The following is a 20,557-nucleotide window of genomic DNA, read 5'->3' on the forward strand; positions in this document are numbered from 1 at the left end:
CTGTCATTTTTTTTAATTTGGTGCCGAGTACCCAGAAGTGATATCATGACATCACTTCCGGGTTTTTACATGGAGACCCGATCAGAGCTGAATGAGGCTTTGATCGGGTCTTCGGCAGCCGTGCAGGTAGGATACCCGGGTCTCCCGGTGGGATGGGAGACCCGGGCGAGCCGCGGAAGGCGGGATGTCCCCTCCTGCTCCTTGTAATGACAGCCGAGCGGCTTCTCAGCCGCATCGGTTGTCATTACAAGACAGCCCTCCGTTGGCTATGGACACCGGTACTGAGGTGATGCCTCTAGCTGCAGGTATCACTCCGGTAAAAGCGCTTTGTGAAATATCGGTAATATTGGTAAACTCAGGGGCGGATTCCGATATATCGGGAAAGTGCAGATCCACCCTCCATATATCGGCTTTGCCGATAATCGGTCGATGCCTAGTTGTAACCCGTCAGTTTTTTTTTTTTGTCATCTGTGCTTCATTGGGGGAAAATCAGCCAAAACTAAAAGTGAAAGAAAATCCAAATTTTTGGGATGTCCCCAAAACAGGAAGTTAGAGGAAATCCCTCCAAAGCAAAGAAATCCCTATTTGTTACCAGACATACGAGATGTGTCTAAAAAAGTTTGGTGAATGGTATCAGAAAACAAACAAAACAGAAGATACAAACAAATTACCTTCATTGGTCTTCAAAACAATCTCCATCCTTCACAACACACTTTTGGCAATTTTCATAAACTTTCTGGTAACTTTTAGCAAAGTCCTCTTTAGGAATCGATCGCAGAACCATTGTCATACATTCTTGGAAGATGCCAACGTTGTTGAAGAAGGCGATCAACATTGTCTTGACCTCTGACTTTTTGGGTGGCAGGCGACTCTTTGGGTGGCAGGGAAGACACATACTGAGGCCATAGAGTTACGTTTTAACCACTTTACCACCGCCCACAGTAATATTACTGCGGCAGAGTGGCTCGTTATCGTCTGACGACGTAGTACTATGTCGTCAGACACTCCCCCTTCTGGGCGGCGCTTGCGCACCGCCGGAGGCTCGCTCCCGCTGTTTTCAGTCACAGCGGGAGTCGGGCCAGGGGAGGAGCAGCGGCGATCGCCGCCGCTCTTCCCCCGATCGTCGGGGATCTAGTGTGGAGATCCCCCGCCTGTGTAAACACAAGCGGGTGGATCTCCATAGTGACAGGGAGTGACAGATCGGACTGTTCAGCATAGCTGGACATCCGATCTGTCCATGACTCACTCAGTCCCCTCCCCCCCACACGTCAGTAAGCACCAGGCATACATTAACCCCTCCCTCTCCAATAAAATTAACCCCTTCCCTGCCAGTGTCATTTTTACAGTAACAGTGCATATATATAGCACTGATTACTGCAGTAATGTCACTGGTACCCCCAAAAGTATCAAAAATGTCAGTCAAGGGTCCGATCTGTCCGCCGCAATGTCGCAGTCCCGCAAAAAAAAATCGCAGATCGCCGCCATTACGCGTTAAAAAAAAAACACCAAAAATGTCAGAAATCTTTCCCTTTGTTAGTAAACGCAATAACTTTTGCGCAAACCAATCAAAATACGCTTATTGTGATTTTTTTTACCAAACATAGGTAGCAGAAAACAAATTGGCCAAAAATTTTTAAAAAAATTTTTAAAAAAATTTTTTTACATTTTTTTGGGGGGGAATTTCATATAAAAAATGTTAAAAATATTGTTATTTTTCAAAATAAACGCTCTTTTTTTGTTTATAGCGCAAAAAGTAAAAATCGCACAGGTGATCAAATACCACCAAAAGAAAGCTCTGTTTGTGGGAAAAAAAGGACGTAAATTTCGTTTGGATACGGCGTCGCACGACCGCGCAATTAGCAGTTAAAGTCGCACAGCGCCGAATCGCAAAAAGTGGCCTGGACGGAAGACAGCAAAATCAAGGGCAACCAAACTGATAAGAGGCATGGAGGAGCTCAGCTATTAGGAAAGATTAGAATTAGAAAGAAAGAACCCTTAGGCAGCCTGGCCTATAGACGGTGCAAATTGTTTTCCTGCAACCCGTGGAAATTTGCACGATTCCCCCATCAACACAGACAGTCCTGACAGGAGGGGAATCCCTCCTGTGGAGCAATTGTCTTCTCCCAGTTGGGAGGCTTCTCCCGCCGCGAGAAGACAATTGCTAGACAGGAGGGATTCCCCTGTCAGTGTTGACAGGAGAATCGTGCCAATAGACAGTGATTATCGCTAGCGGCTATAGCACAATGCCGGGAAATAGGGGAGAAGGGAACTGGTTCCCCACAAACACAGTCCCTGGGAGTGGGGAATAGGGGAAAGAGGAGAAAAGGGGGACTTTCAAGGTACCATGGCATGCTACATACAATGCATCACATTGACAAATATATAATCAAACTTTTATTCAAAATATAAAGGACACAATCTTTAAAAAGGACCAAAGTCCAACAATGTCCAACAGTGCACACATATCCTCCTGAAGAAGCGGTCCACCCATGAAACATGTAGAGGAATGCACGCCTGAGTTTTCCTACTGCACACTCTATTGTTAAACAATTGATGTCTTTTGAATTATATATTGTTGCACTTTGGTCCTTTTTAAAGATTGTGTCCTTTATATTTTGAATAAAAGTTTTGATTATATATTTGTCAATGTGATGCATTGTATGTAACATGGTACGTTGAAAGTCCCCCTTATCTCCCCTTTCCCCTATTCCCCACTCCCAGGGACTGAGTTTGTGGGGAACCAGTTCCCTTCTTCCCTATTAAAAGGATAAAAGGTATATCAGCGCTCAAAAACCTAACAAAAAGCAGCTATACACTCAGGTTCAAAAACAAAACCAGCATAACAAATGTATAAAAACAAATAGTGTAGCGCTAGAAACAGATAAGTAAACTAACATGTGAAAAAACCCATGTATATATAAGTCCATACCAGAAAGACTCAAGTAAAAGGTCCATGCAAAAAGCCCTCAGGTGCAGACTATAGTGGCAGAAATCCTCAACCCGATAAAATCAGGCAACCAGATCTCCACTTTCCTCAGACAGGACACAAAACCACTGTGAGCAGGAACTCATGGACCTATGTACTTCCGGACTCTTTCCACCATAAGCATTATAGAAGATACAAAAACAGGCAGCCCATAGCGTGAACCTGATAAACTTTATTATATTCAAAAGCAATAACAAGGTGGCCTCTTACTCTGAGAAGATCATTTAACAGCGTTATTCTAATGTGTGTAGCACCGGCAGGAGCATCGAGACCAGCTCGGTCCTCGCCGGAATCCAAAGTGTCAGCGGGTGATGTCAGACGCTCCTCCTAACCCCCGCACGCGTATCGCCTCCCGTGGGTGGAGGCTTCCTCATCGGTCTACACGGGGGGATACGCGTGCGGGGGGTTAGGAGGAGCATCTGACGTCACCCGCTGACACTTTGGATTCCGGCAAGGAACGAGCTGGTCTCGTTGCTCCTGACGGTGCTACACACATTAGAATAACGCTGTTAAATTATCTTCTCAGAGTAAGAGGCCACCTTGTTATTGCTTTTGAATATAATAAAGTTTATCAGGTTCACGCTATGGGCTGCCTGTTTTTGTATCTTCTATAATGCTTATGGTGGAGAGAGTCCAGAAGTACATAGGTCCATGAGTTCCTGCTCACAGTGGTTTTGTGTCCTGTCTGAGGAAAGTGGAGATCTGGTTGCCTTCTTCCCTATTCCCCGACATTGTGACATTGAACTTGGGATGTTGGTACCCCTTACTTTGTTTGTTTTATCTCTCAGGCTTGCCACTTTTGATAGCGGCTATAGCAGCCACTTGCGATATTCAGAAGCAAATCCAGCAGACTGGCTGTATCCAAGTTAATCGGTCGATCAATTTGGTACATTCTGCCTGCTCATCAATGGTGCGAATCCCGGCCTTAGGCATGCAGGCAAACTGAATACTGTTCTTTGCCTCTGACATTTGCTCTACATGCCCGATCAGTACAACTTTGTTCAGCTTTTCCTGAAGTTCACCTCTAACTTCCATTAGACATCGTGGCGGTAGAAATTTATTTGCAATGACTGGATAATTCTCAAATTAAAACTCCACTTTCTGTATCCTCATTTTCTAGCGGCTAATAATCTGCCAGAGAACAGGTGGTGTTTTCCAGACTGACCATCACCATTAATAGAGAGACCAGCAGCTGCCGCATTTTCTGCTCCCGTGATTTGCTAAATTGCAGGAGGACCAGTGCTTGGCAGGCAGGATCTGGACTAATAGCGAGCATTTAATTTCATGTTAGAAGAATGGAGATCCGGTGTGAGGAGTCGGTGGATTATATGACTGGCGGTTATTGTCTGAAAATAACGAGGGAATTCATGGTGCCATTTTTTTTTATGGCGTATATTGTAGAGTATTCTACTTCTATAAAATAACAGTATAACTAAAGGCTTGCCGGACATGTAAAGGAGAGCGCTGTTAGGGCTGAAAAGCAATCCTCGGCGACAGTGTGGCAGCTGCTGGCAGGCATTTAGGAGTAACTAGTGCAACCTGACAGTTTTTTTCTAACTTTCTTTTAAATTGCCGAACAGCAATTTTACTTTTCGGCACTGCGCCGCAACTGCAAGCCAAACATTTGTCTCACGATTGTGTTGCAGCCCTTATTGATCTCAGTGGACGAGTTTGATAGACAGTGCCGCCTGTAAAATTGCCACGGCCGTGCAGCAAAGCATTGTGGCTACAGCAGGTGTACAGCCCTGTCAGGCTGTAATGTTAGAATTCCGGTGGGCGGTGGGGTGGGCTTAATACCACGGTTCAGCCACCTCTTTTTTATCGCTCTACGCCTGCCAGTGTTCGGTGGGGTACGTACTAGAGATCGACCGATTATTGGCAAAGCCGGTATGTCGAGGGCCGATATGCATTTTCCCCTAAATATCAGAGTTGGCCACCAAGATGACTGATATTACCAATATTTCGGGAAAGTGCTTGTACCAGAGTAAGGCCTGCAGCTAGAGGCATCACCCCGGTACCGGCATCCATAGCCGAGGGTTGGCTGTCTTGTAATGACAACCGATGCGGCTGAGAAGCCACTCGGCTGTCATTACAAGGAGCAGGAGGAGACATCCCCCCCCTCCCGCTGCCTTCTGCGGCTTGACCGGGTCTCCCGTCCCATTGGGAGACCCGGGCAACCATCCTGTATGGCCGCTGAAGACCCGATCAAAGCCGCATTCAGCTCTGATCGGGTCTCCATGCAAAAACCTGGAAGTGATGTCCTGACATCACTTCCGGGTACTGGCGCCAGATTAAAAAAAATTACAGCATTCAAAACAGCCAAACTTGGCGTTTTGAATGCTTTTAAGTCTTTTAGACCCCCAGATCCCTCCACAAGAGTACCTGTGAAGTAAAAAAAAAAAAACACTTTAAGACCGGAGGATTTGGCTGTTCAATGACCAGGCCCTATTTGGTTGAAGTGGCCAAAAGTCGGTATTTCGACCGGTCGCTCCCAGTCATTGGACTGTGTGCAACTTTGGTGCTGGTGTTGGGGTGGGATATGGGCGTGTCTTGTTTTGAGCGTCTGTGCTATTTTTGCTGCCTTCGCGGGCTCTCAAGGTCTGAATCATATCCTACTATAAGTTTGTGATTCATATTTTTTGTTTTGATCTTAGCTACCAATAAAATTTGATACCTAATACTTTAACCAGAGTTTAGCCTCCCTTTTTTGCAGCCCTTCCGAGGTGATCCCTTTGATCTCCTCAATCCTCCTCTTCCCCTTTTACTGGGTTCACACATGTCCGGCTGCGTTTGCAGTCTGGAGCGATTTTGTTCACCAGTTTAGGTACGATTTAGGTGCAAATTTGTACTTGAATTCGCACCTAAACCGGACCCGAAATCTTACAGGACCCTTTTAAAAAATGGACCGCAGCCACCCCTCCGGATATGTGTGAACTGACTCCATTGAAAGACAGTCCGTTTTCACACGTTATGCTAATTGAATGCGGTTAAAAACGCATCCAATTCGCATATATGTGAACCCAGCCTTACTGTATCTAATGGAATGCAGAGGGAGTCTTTTTTCCCTGAAGTTCAACTTTAAACAGTAGCAGTGTTGCATTAACAGTGAGTAAAGGACCATATCTGCAGGGTAACAAAATTGTAATTCTATCACCTGCCAAAAGCATCTGTATGGGCTCTTTTAAGGCTCATACACACTATAAGAAAATCGGGCGAACATTTTCGTCCGAGGACCAATCGTACAATTTTCTGATAGAGTGTAACCAACTTTCGACAACCGATTCCGACCTTCCGAATGAAAATTTCCAAAGGGACAAACTTCAAATTTTTCTCTTAGGCAACAGAATGAATAATTTTCATTTAATGTGTAATGTTTTCGTACGATTTTCATACAAGAAAAATCAGAAACCAAAGAATTTGCGAGATCAGAAACAAGAGCCACCGGCTTCACAAAACTGACAAAACAAAAACATGACTACTTGGTGGCAAAACCCTTGTTGGCAATCACAGAGGTCAGACGATTCGCGTAGTTGGCCACCAGGTCTCCAAGTCATTAGGGTTTCAAGGCTGACGTTTGGCAACTCGAACTTTCAGCTCCCTCCACATATTTTCTATGTGATTAAGGTCTGGAAAATGGCTAGGCCACTCCAGGACCTTAACCACTTGCCCCCCGTCATATAGCAGAATGACGACGGAAAAGTGGTTGCTCTATCCTGACCGTCATATGATGTCCTGAGTGCCCGCAGAGCAACGATCGGTGGTGCGGTGTGTCACTCTGACACACCGCATCTCCGATCCCGGTAAAGAGCCTATGACTTAGTATCTTTACCATGTGACCAGCTGTGTCCAATCACAGCTGGTCACATAGTAAATAGGAAGGGCCGTTGATCAGGTTTCTTCAGCTCGCGCCTGACAGGCATGAGTAGAGGAGAGCCGACCCGCAGCTCTCCTGACGGGGGGGGGGGGGTCTGTGCTGGTAATCAGAGCTTTGATTACCAGTGCAGACCCTTGGGGGATCCCACTAGAGCCACCAGGGATTGCCCACCCATGGCCACCAGGGATGCCCACTCATGGCCACCAGGGATGACCACCCATGCCACCAGGGATGCCAATCAGTGCTCAGGGAGCCTCCCGTTACCCTCCTCATCAGTGTTGCCCATTATTGGCATCTATCAGTGCTGCCCACCAGTGCCCATCATTGCCATCTATCAGTGTCGCCCACCTATGCCCATCAGTGCTGCCTATCAGTGCTCATGAGTGCCACCTATCAGTGCCCACCAATGCTGCATATCAGTGCTACCTATCAGTGCCACATATCAGTGCCCATCAGTGCTGCATATCAGTGCCCATCAGTGCTGCATATCAGTGCCCATCAGTACTGAATATTAGTGCCTCATCATCAGTGCCACCCCATCAGTGCCTCCTCATCAGTGCCTGTCAGTCCGGCCTCATCAGTGCAGGAAAAACTTATTTATTTACAAAATGTTATAACATAAACAAAAAAAACTTTTTTTTTTTTTTCAAACTTTTCGGTATTTTTCTATTTGTTTAGCAAAAAAGAAAAAATACCACCAAAAGAAAGCTCTATTTGTGGGAAAAAATCACATAAATTTGGTTCAGGTACAGTGTTGCATGACTGACCGTGCAATTGTCTTTCAAATTGCAACAGTGCTAAAAGCTGAAAATTGGCCTGGGCAGGAAGGGGGTCAAAGTGCCCGGTATTGAAGTGGTTAAAGAGGTTGTAAACTTAAAAAAAACAAAAATTAAAAAAAAAAAAAAAAAAACCCCTGTAAGACAAAGGGATAATGAGCTAGCTCATTATGTAATACTTACCTTAGAACGAAGCAGTTCCAGCCCGCACACCGCTGACATTTTCCCCAGAGTTTCTTTCGGGTTTGTAGGCTCCGATGCTGTGATTGGCCGGAGCCGTGATGGCATCACCCCCGCGTATGCACATGGTAGTTGCTGTTCACGGCACGGGGCTCGGAAGGAACAGCACCTGGGCCCGTTCCTTCAGAGCGCATGTTCCAGTGATGTCACTGGCTGCATGTCATGTATATATTTCCTAATCGGTACACGTTTAGGGGATATTTTCACTACCTATAAGTACATGTCTTTTCTGTAAGATTACCTATAGGCAAATGTCTGCAGAGGAAGTTTATTTCCTCTTTAATGTGCTTCGTAAGCCACTTCTTTGTTGCCTTGGTTGTGTGTTTTGGGTCATTGTCATGCTGGAATTCCTATCCACGAAACCTTTTCAATGCCCTGGCTGAGAGAAGGAGGTTCTCACCCAAGATTTGATGGTACATGGCCCTGTCCATCGTCCCTTAGATGCGGTGAAGTTGTCCTATTCCCTTAGCAGAAAAACACTCCCAAAGCATATTGTTTCCACCTCCATGTTTGATGGTGGGGATGGTGTTCTTGGGGTCATAGGCAGCATTTCTCCTCCTCCAACACGGCGAGTTGAGCTGATGCCAAAGAGCTTGATTTTGGTTTCATCTGACCACAACACTCACCCAGTTCTCCTCTGAATCATTCAGATGTTTATTAGAAAACTTCAGATGGGCCTGTACATGTGATTTCTTGAGCAGGGGGGCCTTGTGGGCGCTGCAGGATTTCAGTCCTTCACAGCGTAGTGTGTTACCACTGGTTTTCTTGGTGACTATGGTCCCAGCTGCCTTGAGATCATTGACAAGATTATCCAGTGTAGTTCTGAGCTGATTCCTCATAGTTCTCATGATCATTGAAACTCCACGAGGTGAGATCTTGCATGGAGCCCCAGACCCAGGGAGATTGACAGTTATTTTGTGTTTCTTCCATTTGCGAATAATCACATCAACTGTTGTCACCCTCTCAGCAAGCTGATTGGCGATGGTCTTGTAGCCCATTCCAGCCTTGTGTAGGTCTACAATCGTGTCCCTGACATCCTTGGACAGCTCTTTGGTCTTGACCATGGTGGTGAAATTGGAATCTGATTGATTGATTGCTTCTGTGGACAGGTGTCTTTTATACAGCTGAGATTAGGAGCACTCCCTTTATTCCCCTTCACAGAGAGTCCGTTCAGATCCGCCTGTCTGTTTTTCAGGCGGATCTGAACTGATGCCCCATGCATCTCTATGGTTCATCGGATATCAGCAGAGACATGTCTGCTGACATCCGATCCGTCAAATCCGGACAGATGGAAACCCTATTTTCCATCCGTCTGGTGGATCGGATCGGATGAGAACGGACAGACGGTCCGTTCTCATCCGATTCACCCATAGAGAAGAATGGGGACCCGACAGCTCAGTCTCTGCACACAGCGCAGAGACAGAGTTGCCATCCTCCTGCTCAGCGTGGGGATCGGCGGATCGATCGCCCGCTGAGAAAAACGGAGTCCGCCGACGGACTCCCTGTGTGAAAGGGGCCTTAAGCTTGTTACCTGTATAGAAGACACCTGGGAGCCAGAAATCTTGCTGATTGATAGGGGATCAAATACTTACTTCACTCATTAAAATGCAAATCAATTTATAACTTTTTTTAAATGAGTTTTTCTGGAAATTTTTGTTGTTATTCTGTCTCTCACTGTTAAAATAAACCTAAAACTATAATCTGATCATTTCTTTGTCAGTGGGCAAACATACAAAATCAGCAGGGGATCAAATACTTTTTTCCCTCACTGTAGGAAACAATTGCTTCCTGGCAGTAAAACGTCTGTCACTGCACATAGGTGTGGATTTACTAAAGGCTAATAGACTGTGCACTTTGCAAGTGCAGTTGCTCCAGATCTTAGTAAATGAGCAGAAGTTCTGCTGACTTCCATCATCCAATCATGTGCAAGCAACAATGCTGTGTTTTTTTTTTTTTTTTTTCCTTGCATGGGATTGGGTATTCTTTGCAGAGGGAAGGTTTACCTTATTTACTAAGCTCTGAAGCAACTGCAAAGTGCACAGTCTATTTGCCTTTAGTAAATTAACCCCGTAGTGTGAATTGGCCCTAAGTGTGGCAGTAGGGTCAGTTTAGAGGGGACTTCATAAAGTATATTTATGGCCATAGCCTTTTTTTTCTTGATAGTGAAAGCAATTGTAAAACCCCCTGTCTGGATTTATTTTTTTTATTGCTGTCTGTGTCCTGTCTGGGAGATTTCTTTTTACTTTCTGTCCAGGAGACACAACAGGTAAAGAGTGAGGATTTGAGCTGTAATCTTCTTATTAGTGATTGACCGATAATGGTTTTTCGTTTCCGATACCGATAACAATATTTTGGCCATTGCGTATCGGTATCGGCCGATATTTTCATACATTTCAAATTTTTATTTTATTTTATCACTTAACAGGTATTCTTGTGGAGGGATCTGGGGGTCTAAAAGACCCCAAACCCCTCCTCTGCACTTAAAAGCATTCAAAACGCCAAGTTTGGCTGTTTTGAATGCTGTCATTTTTTTGAATCTGGTGCAGAGTACCCGGAAGTGATGTCATGACATCACTTTTGGGTTTTTACATGGAGACCCGATCAGAGCCGAATGTGGCTTTAATCGGGTCTTCAGCGGCCGTGCGGGCTGGTTGCCCCGGGTCTTCCGGTGGAACGGGAGACCTGGGCGAGCCGCGGGAGGGGGTGGGTCGTCCCCTCCCTCTCCTTGTAATGACAGACGAGTGGCTTCTCAGTCGCATTGGTTATCATTACAAGACAGCCGACCGTCAGCTATGGGCGCCGGTACCGGGGGTGATGCCTCTCTCTAGCTGCAGGCATCACTTCGGTACAAGCACTTTCCCGAAATATCGGCAATATCGGCCACCTTGGCCGGGAAAAGTGCATATCGGCCCTCAATATATCGGCTTTGCCGATAATCGGTCGATCCCTAGTTCTTACAATCCACCATAGTTGTATATTAACCTGTCCATGAGGATCCCAGTGGACCTTACAGCGTGAAGTTTCCAGAAGCATGGACATTGGAACATAAAACTTTGGAGAGGATGCTGGGGTGTATATGGGTAAGAAAGGATAACTATACAAAATGTAGTTCTCCCTTAATATAGGATAGTTCCAAATGAAGGCAAATGTTGTTGTGTAACTTTCTGAAAAAAGCCATCCTCCAAAGACTATGAATTACAATGGAAGCAACCTTAGATTTACCAGAGAAAGAGAAATATTCAGGAGAACACATTTCCCTTGCATGTGGAAAAGTGATGGCCGCATACATATTTATAACCTTCTCGGGTTCAACATTATGGCTCCCAGTATTATGCCATAAATTATGGACAGCGGTCATGTCCCTTGATAGAACTGCACAGATGTGACAATTTCGCCGTGTTTCACCTAATAAAATGTTCCCGGCGTGTCACATAAACATGATTCACGGAGACACAACACAATAGATGTTACAAATAGATGTTGTTTCATTAGAGGGAGCACAATAAAAGTCTCACCACTGCGGAGAACATTCACCTCCCGTCATCTTCACCAACATATTTACATACTGTGCATCATCCACTACTGCAACAATGGATGGCGAGCGATGTGCTTTTTTATAACTGCAAAAGTGGTGATGGATTTGCTGCAAAGTGGGCGCCACTGCAAGGTTGGTCATAGGCGCAAGATAATCTTCCTACTTTGGGTATTGTTAGCCCCCAATTAGTCTCATGAGTCATTGTTTGATGGTCATGTCTTCCCAGCACCATCTTTTATTAACTGTCAACTGGGTGAGTTCAACAAAAGGAGAAATGTAGCTATAGGTGGACCCTGTTAGTCTACAAAATAGTTGTTACAGTACTCTCAGAATCTCTGCCAGGACTTCCAATGGTACTTACAGAATCCCTGGAACCACTTCCAATGGTGCTCAAGGAATCTCTGCCATGACTTCCAATGGTACAAGCAGAATTCCTGCCAGGACTTCCACTGGTATTCAGAAAATCCCAGCCAGGACTTCCAATGGTACTTACAGAATCCCTGGCAGCACTTCCAATGGTGCTCACGGAATCCCTGCCATGACTTCCAATGGTACAAGCAGAATTCCTGCCAGGACTTCCACTGGTATTCTGAGAATCCCAGCCAGGACTTCCAATGGAACTTATAGAATGCCTGGCAGCACTTCCAATGGTGCTCAAGGAATCCCTGCCATGACTTCCAATGGTACTTACAGAATCCCTGGCACCACTTCCAATGGTGCTCAAGGAATCCCTGCCATGACTTCCAATGGTGCAAGCAGAATTCCTGCCAGGACTTCCACTGGTATTCAGAAAATCCCAGCCAGGACTTCCAATGGTACTTACAGAATCCCTGGCAGCACTTCCAATGGTGCTCACGGAATCCCTGCAATGACTTACAAAGGTACTAGCAGAATTCCTACCAGGACTTCCGCTGGTATTCGGAGAATCCCTAGCAGCACTTCCAATGGAACTTACAGAATCCCTGGCAGCACTTCTGATAGTGCTCAAGGAATCCCTGCCATGACTTCCAATGGTACTAGCAGAATTCCTTCCAGGACTTCCACTGGTATTTGGAGAATCCCAGCCAGGACTTCCAATGGTACTTGCAGAATCCTTGCCAGCACTTCCAATGGTATTTGCAGAATCCTTGCCAGCACTTCCAATGGTATTTGCAGAATCCCTGCCAGGATTTCCAGAACTTTCTGAAATTTACACCGAGTGTTTCCTCTGACCAAAGAGGTATTTAAGCTCCAGCCTTTGAATTGGCTGGTGGTATGTCATATTGCTAGCTATTCATTGTGCAAAATAACTATTATTCTTCCAGTTTGCCTTGCTTGCTGCTGACTTGGATTGTCCTGACTTTTCTCTTGAATGCTGCCTGCCCGCAACCGCTGTCCGGAATTAACTACTCTCTTGCCTGCCACTTACCATTGACCTCTGCCCAAACCTGACTACTTTTTCTGCCTAGCATTTTGTGTACAGTCTCCACACTGTATTCCAGCTACCACCCTGGTGGGGCAATCCTGAGAGCTGTGACCTCAACCCAGCTTGCATTGAAGTAAACCTGGACCACTAGGGTTTTCCTTTATCAGGAACTCTAGTGAAGATCAACTATCATGGAGGTAGACTCCATACTTTGGGGTGAGCCGTGTCCCCTGCTAGAGGGAACTATAACCTAGTTCCATGTAGTAGCCATTAGGAACAGTGTTGCTTGTGTTTCTGTCCACCTGGGAGTTTTGGGTATTTCCATTTAGCTTTGTGTGTTCTAGCTCATCCTGTTACATTCTCCATAATATAAAATAAATAAGAATCTAGCAATGGAGGGGAGATAACCACTACAGACCTCGGAATTTAGCAAAGATCCCACCAAAGAGTCCACAGGAGATATAAGAAACTGTCAGGTTGTTTAAAGCCAAACTCAGGGCATAGCACCCGTCCCACAATTGCCCCATCTCCCCTCCTGGGGGCCCCCTGAATGTACATTTTACTTTTTTTTCCCCATCCTGTTGCAGATGTTTTTGCGACACATCACACGTCACAATAGGGTCTGCACCAATGCAATGCGTAAAAAGGGTAGTGTAGTGAGAGGGTCATGTGGTCCTGTATTCATAGACTATCCTTAGTCTCATTCAGCTTGGAGGACTGAGGACATCTTGTGTTGAGAATGTATTGTGGGCGTCAGCTCTGGATATTAAGTGAGTATTGCAGCCTGAGCTCCTTTTCTTTTTTGGTTCACTAGCTGGGGGTCCATTTTATTTTTAAGGCTCTGTTCACATATATACAAATTGGATGCGCATCCGATTTGCATGACATGTCAATTAAACCAGCTTTCTATGGAGCTGGTTCACATAAATGCGGTGCAGCGGCAGCGCAAATTTGCTGCAAATTTAAAAAGAATTCTGTGTGTTTTCTTGAGTGCTGGGGTGCAGTTCAGATGCAAATTTCAGGCTCATTGCCTTCTATGGGAACGTATCTGAATCGCACATCTGATCAGTTTTGAACACAAATTATATCCAATAAAAAAAGAGTGGGGGGTCTGGTATGGATTTTAAAGGCCCTAACAAATCCATACCAGACCCTTATCTGAGCATGCATCCCAGATCCCGCCACCCCCTCCCCCCCCCCCAATTTGAATGGGTATGGGGTAAATTGTCCCCTGGTACATGCTGGGTCAGTGACGTCACAACAGGGAGGTGCCACCTGGTGACATCGTTGAATGACCCCGCCCCTTAGCTATTTAAGAAAAGTCAGACGGTGGGAGCCTTCGGAGCGAGCAGAGCTTTTTTTCGGATTGGAGGTGGTGGCAGGCGTCGTGATTGAAGCTGGCTCTGCACTGGGGGGGGGGGTGTCATTTGTTTTTTAATAAAAGAATTGTCAAAAACTGTGTATTTGTTTTTTGTTTTTGACACTTTTTTGGTGAATGAGTAGGAGTACAATGTACCCCATAGTCATTTACTCATTTACATGGGAGGGTGCCGGGATCTGGGGGTTATAGATTCCAATAAGCCCCCTGCCCATGGACCCCCACAACCGGCCATGGTTGTGGGGAAGAGGCGATGGGGACAAGGTGCTTTGGGGTTTGGAGGGCATAGCCTGCCTGCCCCAAAGCACCCTCTCTTGTTGAGGGCATGTGGCCTGGTATGGTTGAGAAGGGGGTTCCTCTTAAAATCTGCACCAGACCGGAAAGGTATGGATTTGGAAGGACCAGCAATGCTTTTTTCACATTTTTCTTGATCACTCTAGATGTTAACTCCTTCCCAGCCCGTGTCATTAGTACAGTGACAGTGTATATTATTAGCACTGATCACTATATTAGTGTCACTGGTTGTGTCATTTGGTTAGTCCCCCCCCCCTCCAAGGTCAGTTAGTGTCAGATTGTCCACCACAATATCGCAGTCCAGCTATAAGTTGCCGATCGCCATTACTAGTATAAAAAAAAAAATAGAAATAAATAACAATTCCCATATGTATACCATCGTTTAAAGAAACGCTATAACTTTCACGCAAAAGTGGAGTTACTCTTTAACCTTTAAGGGGGTAAAATCTTCCAGAGATGAAGCGATTAAAGTAAACTTTCACTTTGCCCATTTGAAACAAAGGTATTGGAGTCATGTGATTGCTCACCCCCTTTGATGTAAATTTGGAACCCCCGGTATTTCCTAGCATTGAGGACCTTCTATCCTTCTTCCCACAATGCACTGCTCAGCTCCTAATCAGCCATCCATTGTGTCTGAGCGCTGTCACACGGGTTGGAGAGGTTCTTAGGTCTCTGTAAGCTCCAGGTTCTGCATTCATAGTAAATGATGGAATATTCCAGCTGAGGAATAAGATACAATCTCTACTTCCTTCTTTAGTACCCTAGCGGGACCTGGGAGTGTATTAACCACTTCAATACCGAGCACATTCACCCGCTTCCTGCCCAGGCCAATTTTCAGCTTTCAGCGCTGTCGCACTAAAAAGTGACAATTGCGCGATCATCCAACACTCTACCCAAATGGCATTGTTATCATTTTTTGAAACAGATAGAGCTTTATTTTGGTGATATTTAATCACCGCTGGGTTTTTTATTTTTTGCTAAACAAACAAAAAAATAAACACCATAAATTTGAAAAAAAAAAACGTTTTTCCTAATTTGTTAAAATTTTTTGCAAATAAGTAATTTTTCTCCTTCTTCACTGATGTGTGCTGATGAGGCTGCACTGATATGTGGCATAGATGGACACTGATAGACACTGATGTGTACTGATAAGCTGCATTGATCTGTGGCACTAATGGACACTGATAGGCACTGATGGGCAGCATTGACGAGGAGGCGCTGATGGGCGGCACTGATAGGCTGCACTAATAAGCACTGATAGGCGGCACTGATGGTCACTAATAGGAGGAACTGATGGTCACTAATACGAGGCACTGATAGGAGGCGCTGGTGGGCACTGATAGGCTGCACTGATGGGCACTGACAGGCAGCACTGATTGGCTGCACTGATGGCCTACACTGATGGGTAGCATTGATGAGGAGGCACTGATGGGAGGCATTGATGGGTGGCACCGATGGGCGGCATTGATGGGTGGCACTGATGGGCAGCACCGATGGGCACGAATAGGAGGCAGTGATGGGCACTAATAGGAGGCAGTGATGGGCACTAATAGGAGGCAGTGATGGGCACTAATAGGAGGCACTGATGGGCACTGATAGGAGGCACTGATGGGCACTGATGAGGAGGCACTGATGGGTGGCATTGATGAGGAGGCACTGATAGGTGGCACTGATAGGAAGCACTGATGGGCACTGATAGGCTGCACTGATAGGAGGCACTGACGGGCACTGATAGGAGGCACTGATAGGCTGCACTGATGGGCAGCATTGATAAGGAGGCACTGATAGGTGCCACTGATGGGCTCTGATAGGCGGCACTGATTGGCACTCTTGGGGCTGCACTGATCATCAGGTCACTGTCAGCCTTGTCGGCTGTCTGCTCTTCTCTTCTCATGCTGTGACAGCGCATGAGGAAAGTACTGCCCATAACCAGCAAGTCTGTTTACATTGTAATCAGATGTGATTGAACACAGCTGATCCCATGGTAAAGTGCTGCTGTGATTGGCCTTTTACTCCAATCTGTGCTAACCTGTGCCCAAAGGACACAGTGATCACAGAACACACCCCAGCTGAATGTCCTCCCAGAACCACACCACTGTGCTGTAGCTGTCTTTCGGCTATAGCACAGCCAGGAAGTGGTTAAAGAAGTATCATTATTTTTTGGTGACTACAGGACACACAGTACAAAAATGGCTTTGCCCCATGTTGTCAGGTGCTTCCTAAAGCTGCCCATAGATGGGTAGTTGTTTTTTTATTGTTCAGCCACTGGGCCGAATGAAATAGAATCAGGAAGATTCCTCCTTGCACACAAATGAGGAGTGCGGCTCCAGTTTTCTATTTGCTTAAAATTTGTGTTTTACAATTCTGTGCTTTGTCTTTCAGCATGGATACATGGGGACCCCAGGAAAGTTATATACCCCACCGACAGCTATGGACAGTTCTGTGGACAGAAGGATACGCGGAATGAGTAAGTATCTATTTTTGTATGCTGTCCTAAAAATGATCAGATAATTACTACTTGCTGTTTGCCTTCCAGGCAGCTAATATTTTATCATTTATACTATGTGTCTGCCTGCAAGGTTCATGCAGTTGCTTTGACTGTTGTCTCTGGAGCCCTCTTGTGGAAACAATTAGCGTTACACAGACTTGCTCAATACAGCAAGGAATTGGAGTGATTATATGCATATGCCTTCAAAAACTTTACAAGTCTTCACAAATAAACATGTAACAATAAAAAAATAAACTGTATAGTAAAGTAAACCTCATCACAGATGTGGGTAAACTGATGAAAAAGCATTAGCAGAGGTTGCTATAGTGAAAACTACAGTCATAGGGGTTGAATTACTAAAGGAAAATAATCCGTGCTAGAGAAGTTGCAAGGTGCAAGGCAGGGGAGTAACTACAGGGGTTGCAGGGGTTGCAATTGCAACTGGGCCCCATGCTCCAGGGGGCCCATGCGGCTCCTCTGTACACCTGGATAGGAGGGGCGGCATCTAGAGAAATCACTGTCCTCCTTTTTCCTCCTGAAGCTAGCACCAGGCTAGAAGGGAAGGGCCCCCGGCCAGGGGTCCAGGGGGCCCTTCATGGTTTTTTGCTATTTTTCCCCAGCAATTGGTGAATGTGGTGAAATTTCACTTTGTAAAGAATACCCAATCACATTCCTGGAATATAAAAAAAAAAGAGCATTTTTTGCTTTACCGTGATTGGATGATGGAGGTTATCAGTGCTCCATCTCATTCACTAAGCTCTGGGGAAAGTTATTTTCCAAAATGAACAGTCTATTTGTCTTTAACCACTTGCCGACCGCACGCCGCAGTTGTGCGGCGGCAGTCTGGCACTTCCAGGCAAAGTCCCGTACATGTACAGTGCTGGGAGGAGCTAGGGGGCGATCACGCCCTGCCAGGGGCACGCTCCCGCTCCTGCTCGTCAGCGGGGAAGCTAGTGCGGGTGACAGGCGGCTCTGATGCCCGCCGGCCACTCTTGATCTCCCACTGCTGACAGAGAAGGACGGACGGCTGATGTAAACACAGCCGTCCGTACTTCTCCCTGAAGTGATCACAGATGTCATGTGATCCTGCTATAGAAGATCGCATGTCTCTGTGATGACTTCACAAGCCACGCCCCCTGACAGTTAGAATCACGCGATCGCTCCCCGCTGAGAGAGAACGGTCAGCTGTTGTAAACACAGCTAACCATTCTTCTCCCTGCAATGCTCATAGAGCCCATGTGATCCTTCTATATAGGATCACATGACTATGGTAATTTCAGAAGCCACGCCCCCCCACAGTTAGAATCACTCCCCTAGTCATTTAACCCCTTGATCACCCGTACTGTTAACCCCTTCCCTGCCAGTGTCATTTTTACAGTAACAGTGCAAATTTATATCACTGATTACTGTAGTAATGTCATTGGTACCCCCAAAAGTGTCAAAAATGTCAGTAAGGGGTCCGATCTGTCCGCCGCAATGTCGCAGTCCCGCAAAAGATCGCAGATCGCCGCCATTACTAGTAAAAAAAATAAACCATAAAAATGACAAATCTTTCCCTTAGTTAGTAAACCCAATAACTTTTGCGCAAACCAATCAAAATACACTTATTGCGATTTTTCTTCCCAAAAATATGTAGCAGAAAACAAATTGGCCTAAAATGTAAAAAAAACATAGATTTTTACATTTTTATTTTCAAGAATTTCATATAAAAGAATGTGAAAAATGTTGTTTTTTTTTTTAAAAAATTGTCGCTCATTTTTTTGTTTATAGCGCAAAAAATAAAAATCGCACAGGTGATCAAATACCACCAAAAGAAAGCTCTATTTGTGGGGAAAAAAAGACGTCAATTTCATTTGGGTACAGCTTCGCACAGACCCTCTGTCTGGACAGTGCTGATTGGCACATGCACTCTCCCAAGAAAAAAAAAAATGTAGTAATACACACCAAACTGAGCATGTCCTGGCCTCTAGAAAATCAGGAGATGAGTTGGAAACACTGGAAGTAGATGAGCATCAGAGAAGACAGGATCAAACAGCCTTGTTACACAATGCAGAGGATTAACCCCTTAGGTTCCACAATGTATAACAAGCATGCTTTACTACATATACAGACTGATTTTACTGTTGTGGGTTTAGTAACACTTTAAGGCCTCTTGCACACTGCAGCATGACAAAGCTCAGTACAGCGTTGTTTTTTTTGTTTTTTTTTAAGGCCCCTTTCACACATAGGAGTCCATCGGCGGACTCCTTTTTATCTCAGTGGGGGATCGATCCGCCGATCCCTCACTGAGCAGGCGGATGTCAGCTGTGTCTCCGTGCTGTGTGCGGAGACAGAGCTGTCAGGTCCCCACTCTTCTCTATGGGGGAATCGGACGAGAACGGACCGCCTGTCCATTCTCATCCGATCTGCTGGACGGATGGAAAATAGGGTTTCCATCCGTCCAAATTTGACGGACAGGATCGGATCGGATGTCAGCAGACATGTCTCCGCTGACATCCGATGCCCCATAGAGATGTATGGGGCATCCGTTCAGATCCGCCTGAAAAACTGACAGGTGGATCTGAACTGTCCGCAAGTGTGTTAGTACAGCGATCTCCCCTGCTGTTCTGTTATGTTCTGACAGAGGAACGCCCCCCCCTCCCACCAGAACAACCCGGTCCGGCTTCTGTCGAAGGGACATGACCGAAAAAGGTCCGCCAATTGGCATTTGATCAGCACCCGGCTGCGCAAATACGGTGTGATAAAAAATATTACAATAATCTCCATTTTATTCTCTAGGGTCTCTGCTAAAAAAAATATATAATGTTTAGGGGTTCTAAGTAGTTTTCTAGCAAAAACAACTGATTTTAGCTTGTAAACACCAAATGTCAAAAATAGGCCTAGTAGGCAAGTGGTTAAACACTACTCTGACCTGGCGCCCTTGTTTCATTTATTCTGTGTCAGACACAGCTGATCTGTTTATGAATTTGCAGAGACCCAGATTTACATAATTTCTATCTATGAGCTGCCATCACATTCCAGGAAATAAATGGTGATCCTGCATGAAGCCTGAACAAAAATGGCTTCAACATTCCGGACGGGAAATGCAGATGAAGGCATTGGGGGGTACTGTGCTCCCCAAAAGAAGTAATAAATACCTGTATTTTCTACACGTTTCCTAACATGAAATAATAATATTGAACCTGATGATGCCCACTTTAATATTTACACTTTTAATGTTACAAAGAGGTTGTTCCCGTGGTGGTGGGACTTCGCAGGCAACCAAATGGGTTTACAAATAGTAATATAAAAAAATGTATTTTACTGAAAACATAATAATGGATTAAAAAGAGCAAACAGTAATTCACGTTTCATATGATGCAGAAGACATGGGTACTATAACAGATTTTGGGTTTCTTCTGTTATAGTACCCATGTCACCTGCATCATATGAAACGTGAATTACTGTTTTCTCTTTTTAATCCATTATTATGTTTTCAATAAAATACATTTTTGTATATTACTATTTGTAAATTAATTTTGTTGCCTGCGAAGTCCCACCACCAGGGAAACAACCTCTTTGTTACATTTATATGGGATGTG

At 45.3% G+C, this 20,557-nt stretch overlaps 1 protein-coding gene across 3 annotated transcripts in view; it reads left to right on the plus strand.

The window, feature by feature from the left end:
- SLC44A5 (solute carrier family 44 member 5) overlaps window positions 1-20,557 on the plus strand; it is a 282,899-nt gene that overhangs the window by 156,614 nt on the left and 105,728 nt on the right. For all 3 annotated transcript variants that reach the window (XM_082266222.1, XM_082266223.1, XM_082266221.1), the window contains exon 4: window positions 16,871-16,955. In XM_082266222.1, the coding sequence (XP_082122348.1) occupies window positions 16,871-16,955 (85 nt within the window). The remainder of the gene's footprint in view (window positions 1-16,870; window positions 16,956-20,557) is intronic.

Source organism: Pelophylax lessonae (assembly GCF_965119305.1).
Source record: "Pelophylax lessonae genome assembly, chromosome: 8".
In the NCBI taxonomy this organism is placed as follows: domain Eukaryota; kingdom Metazoa; phylum Chordata; class Amphibia; order Anura; family Ranidae; genus Pelophylax; species Pelophylax lessonae.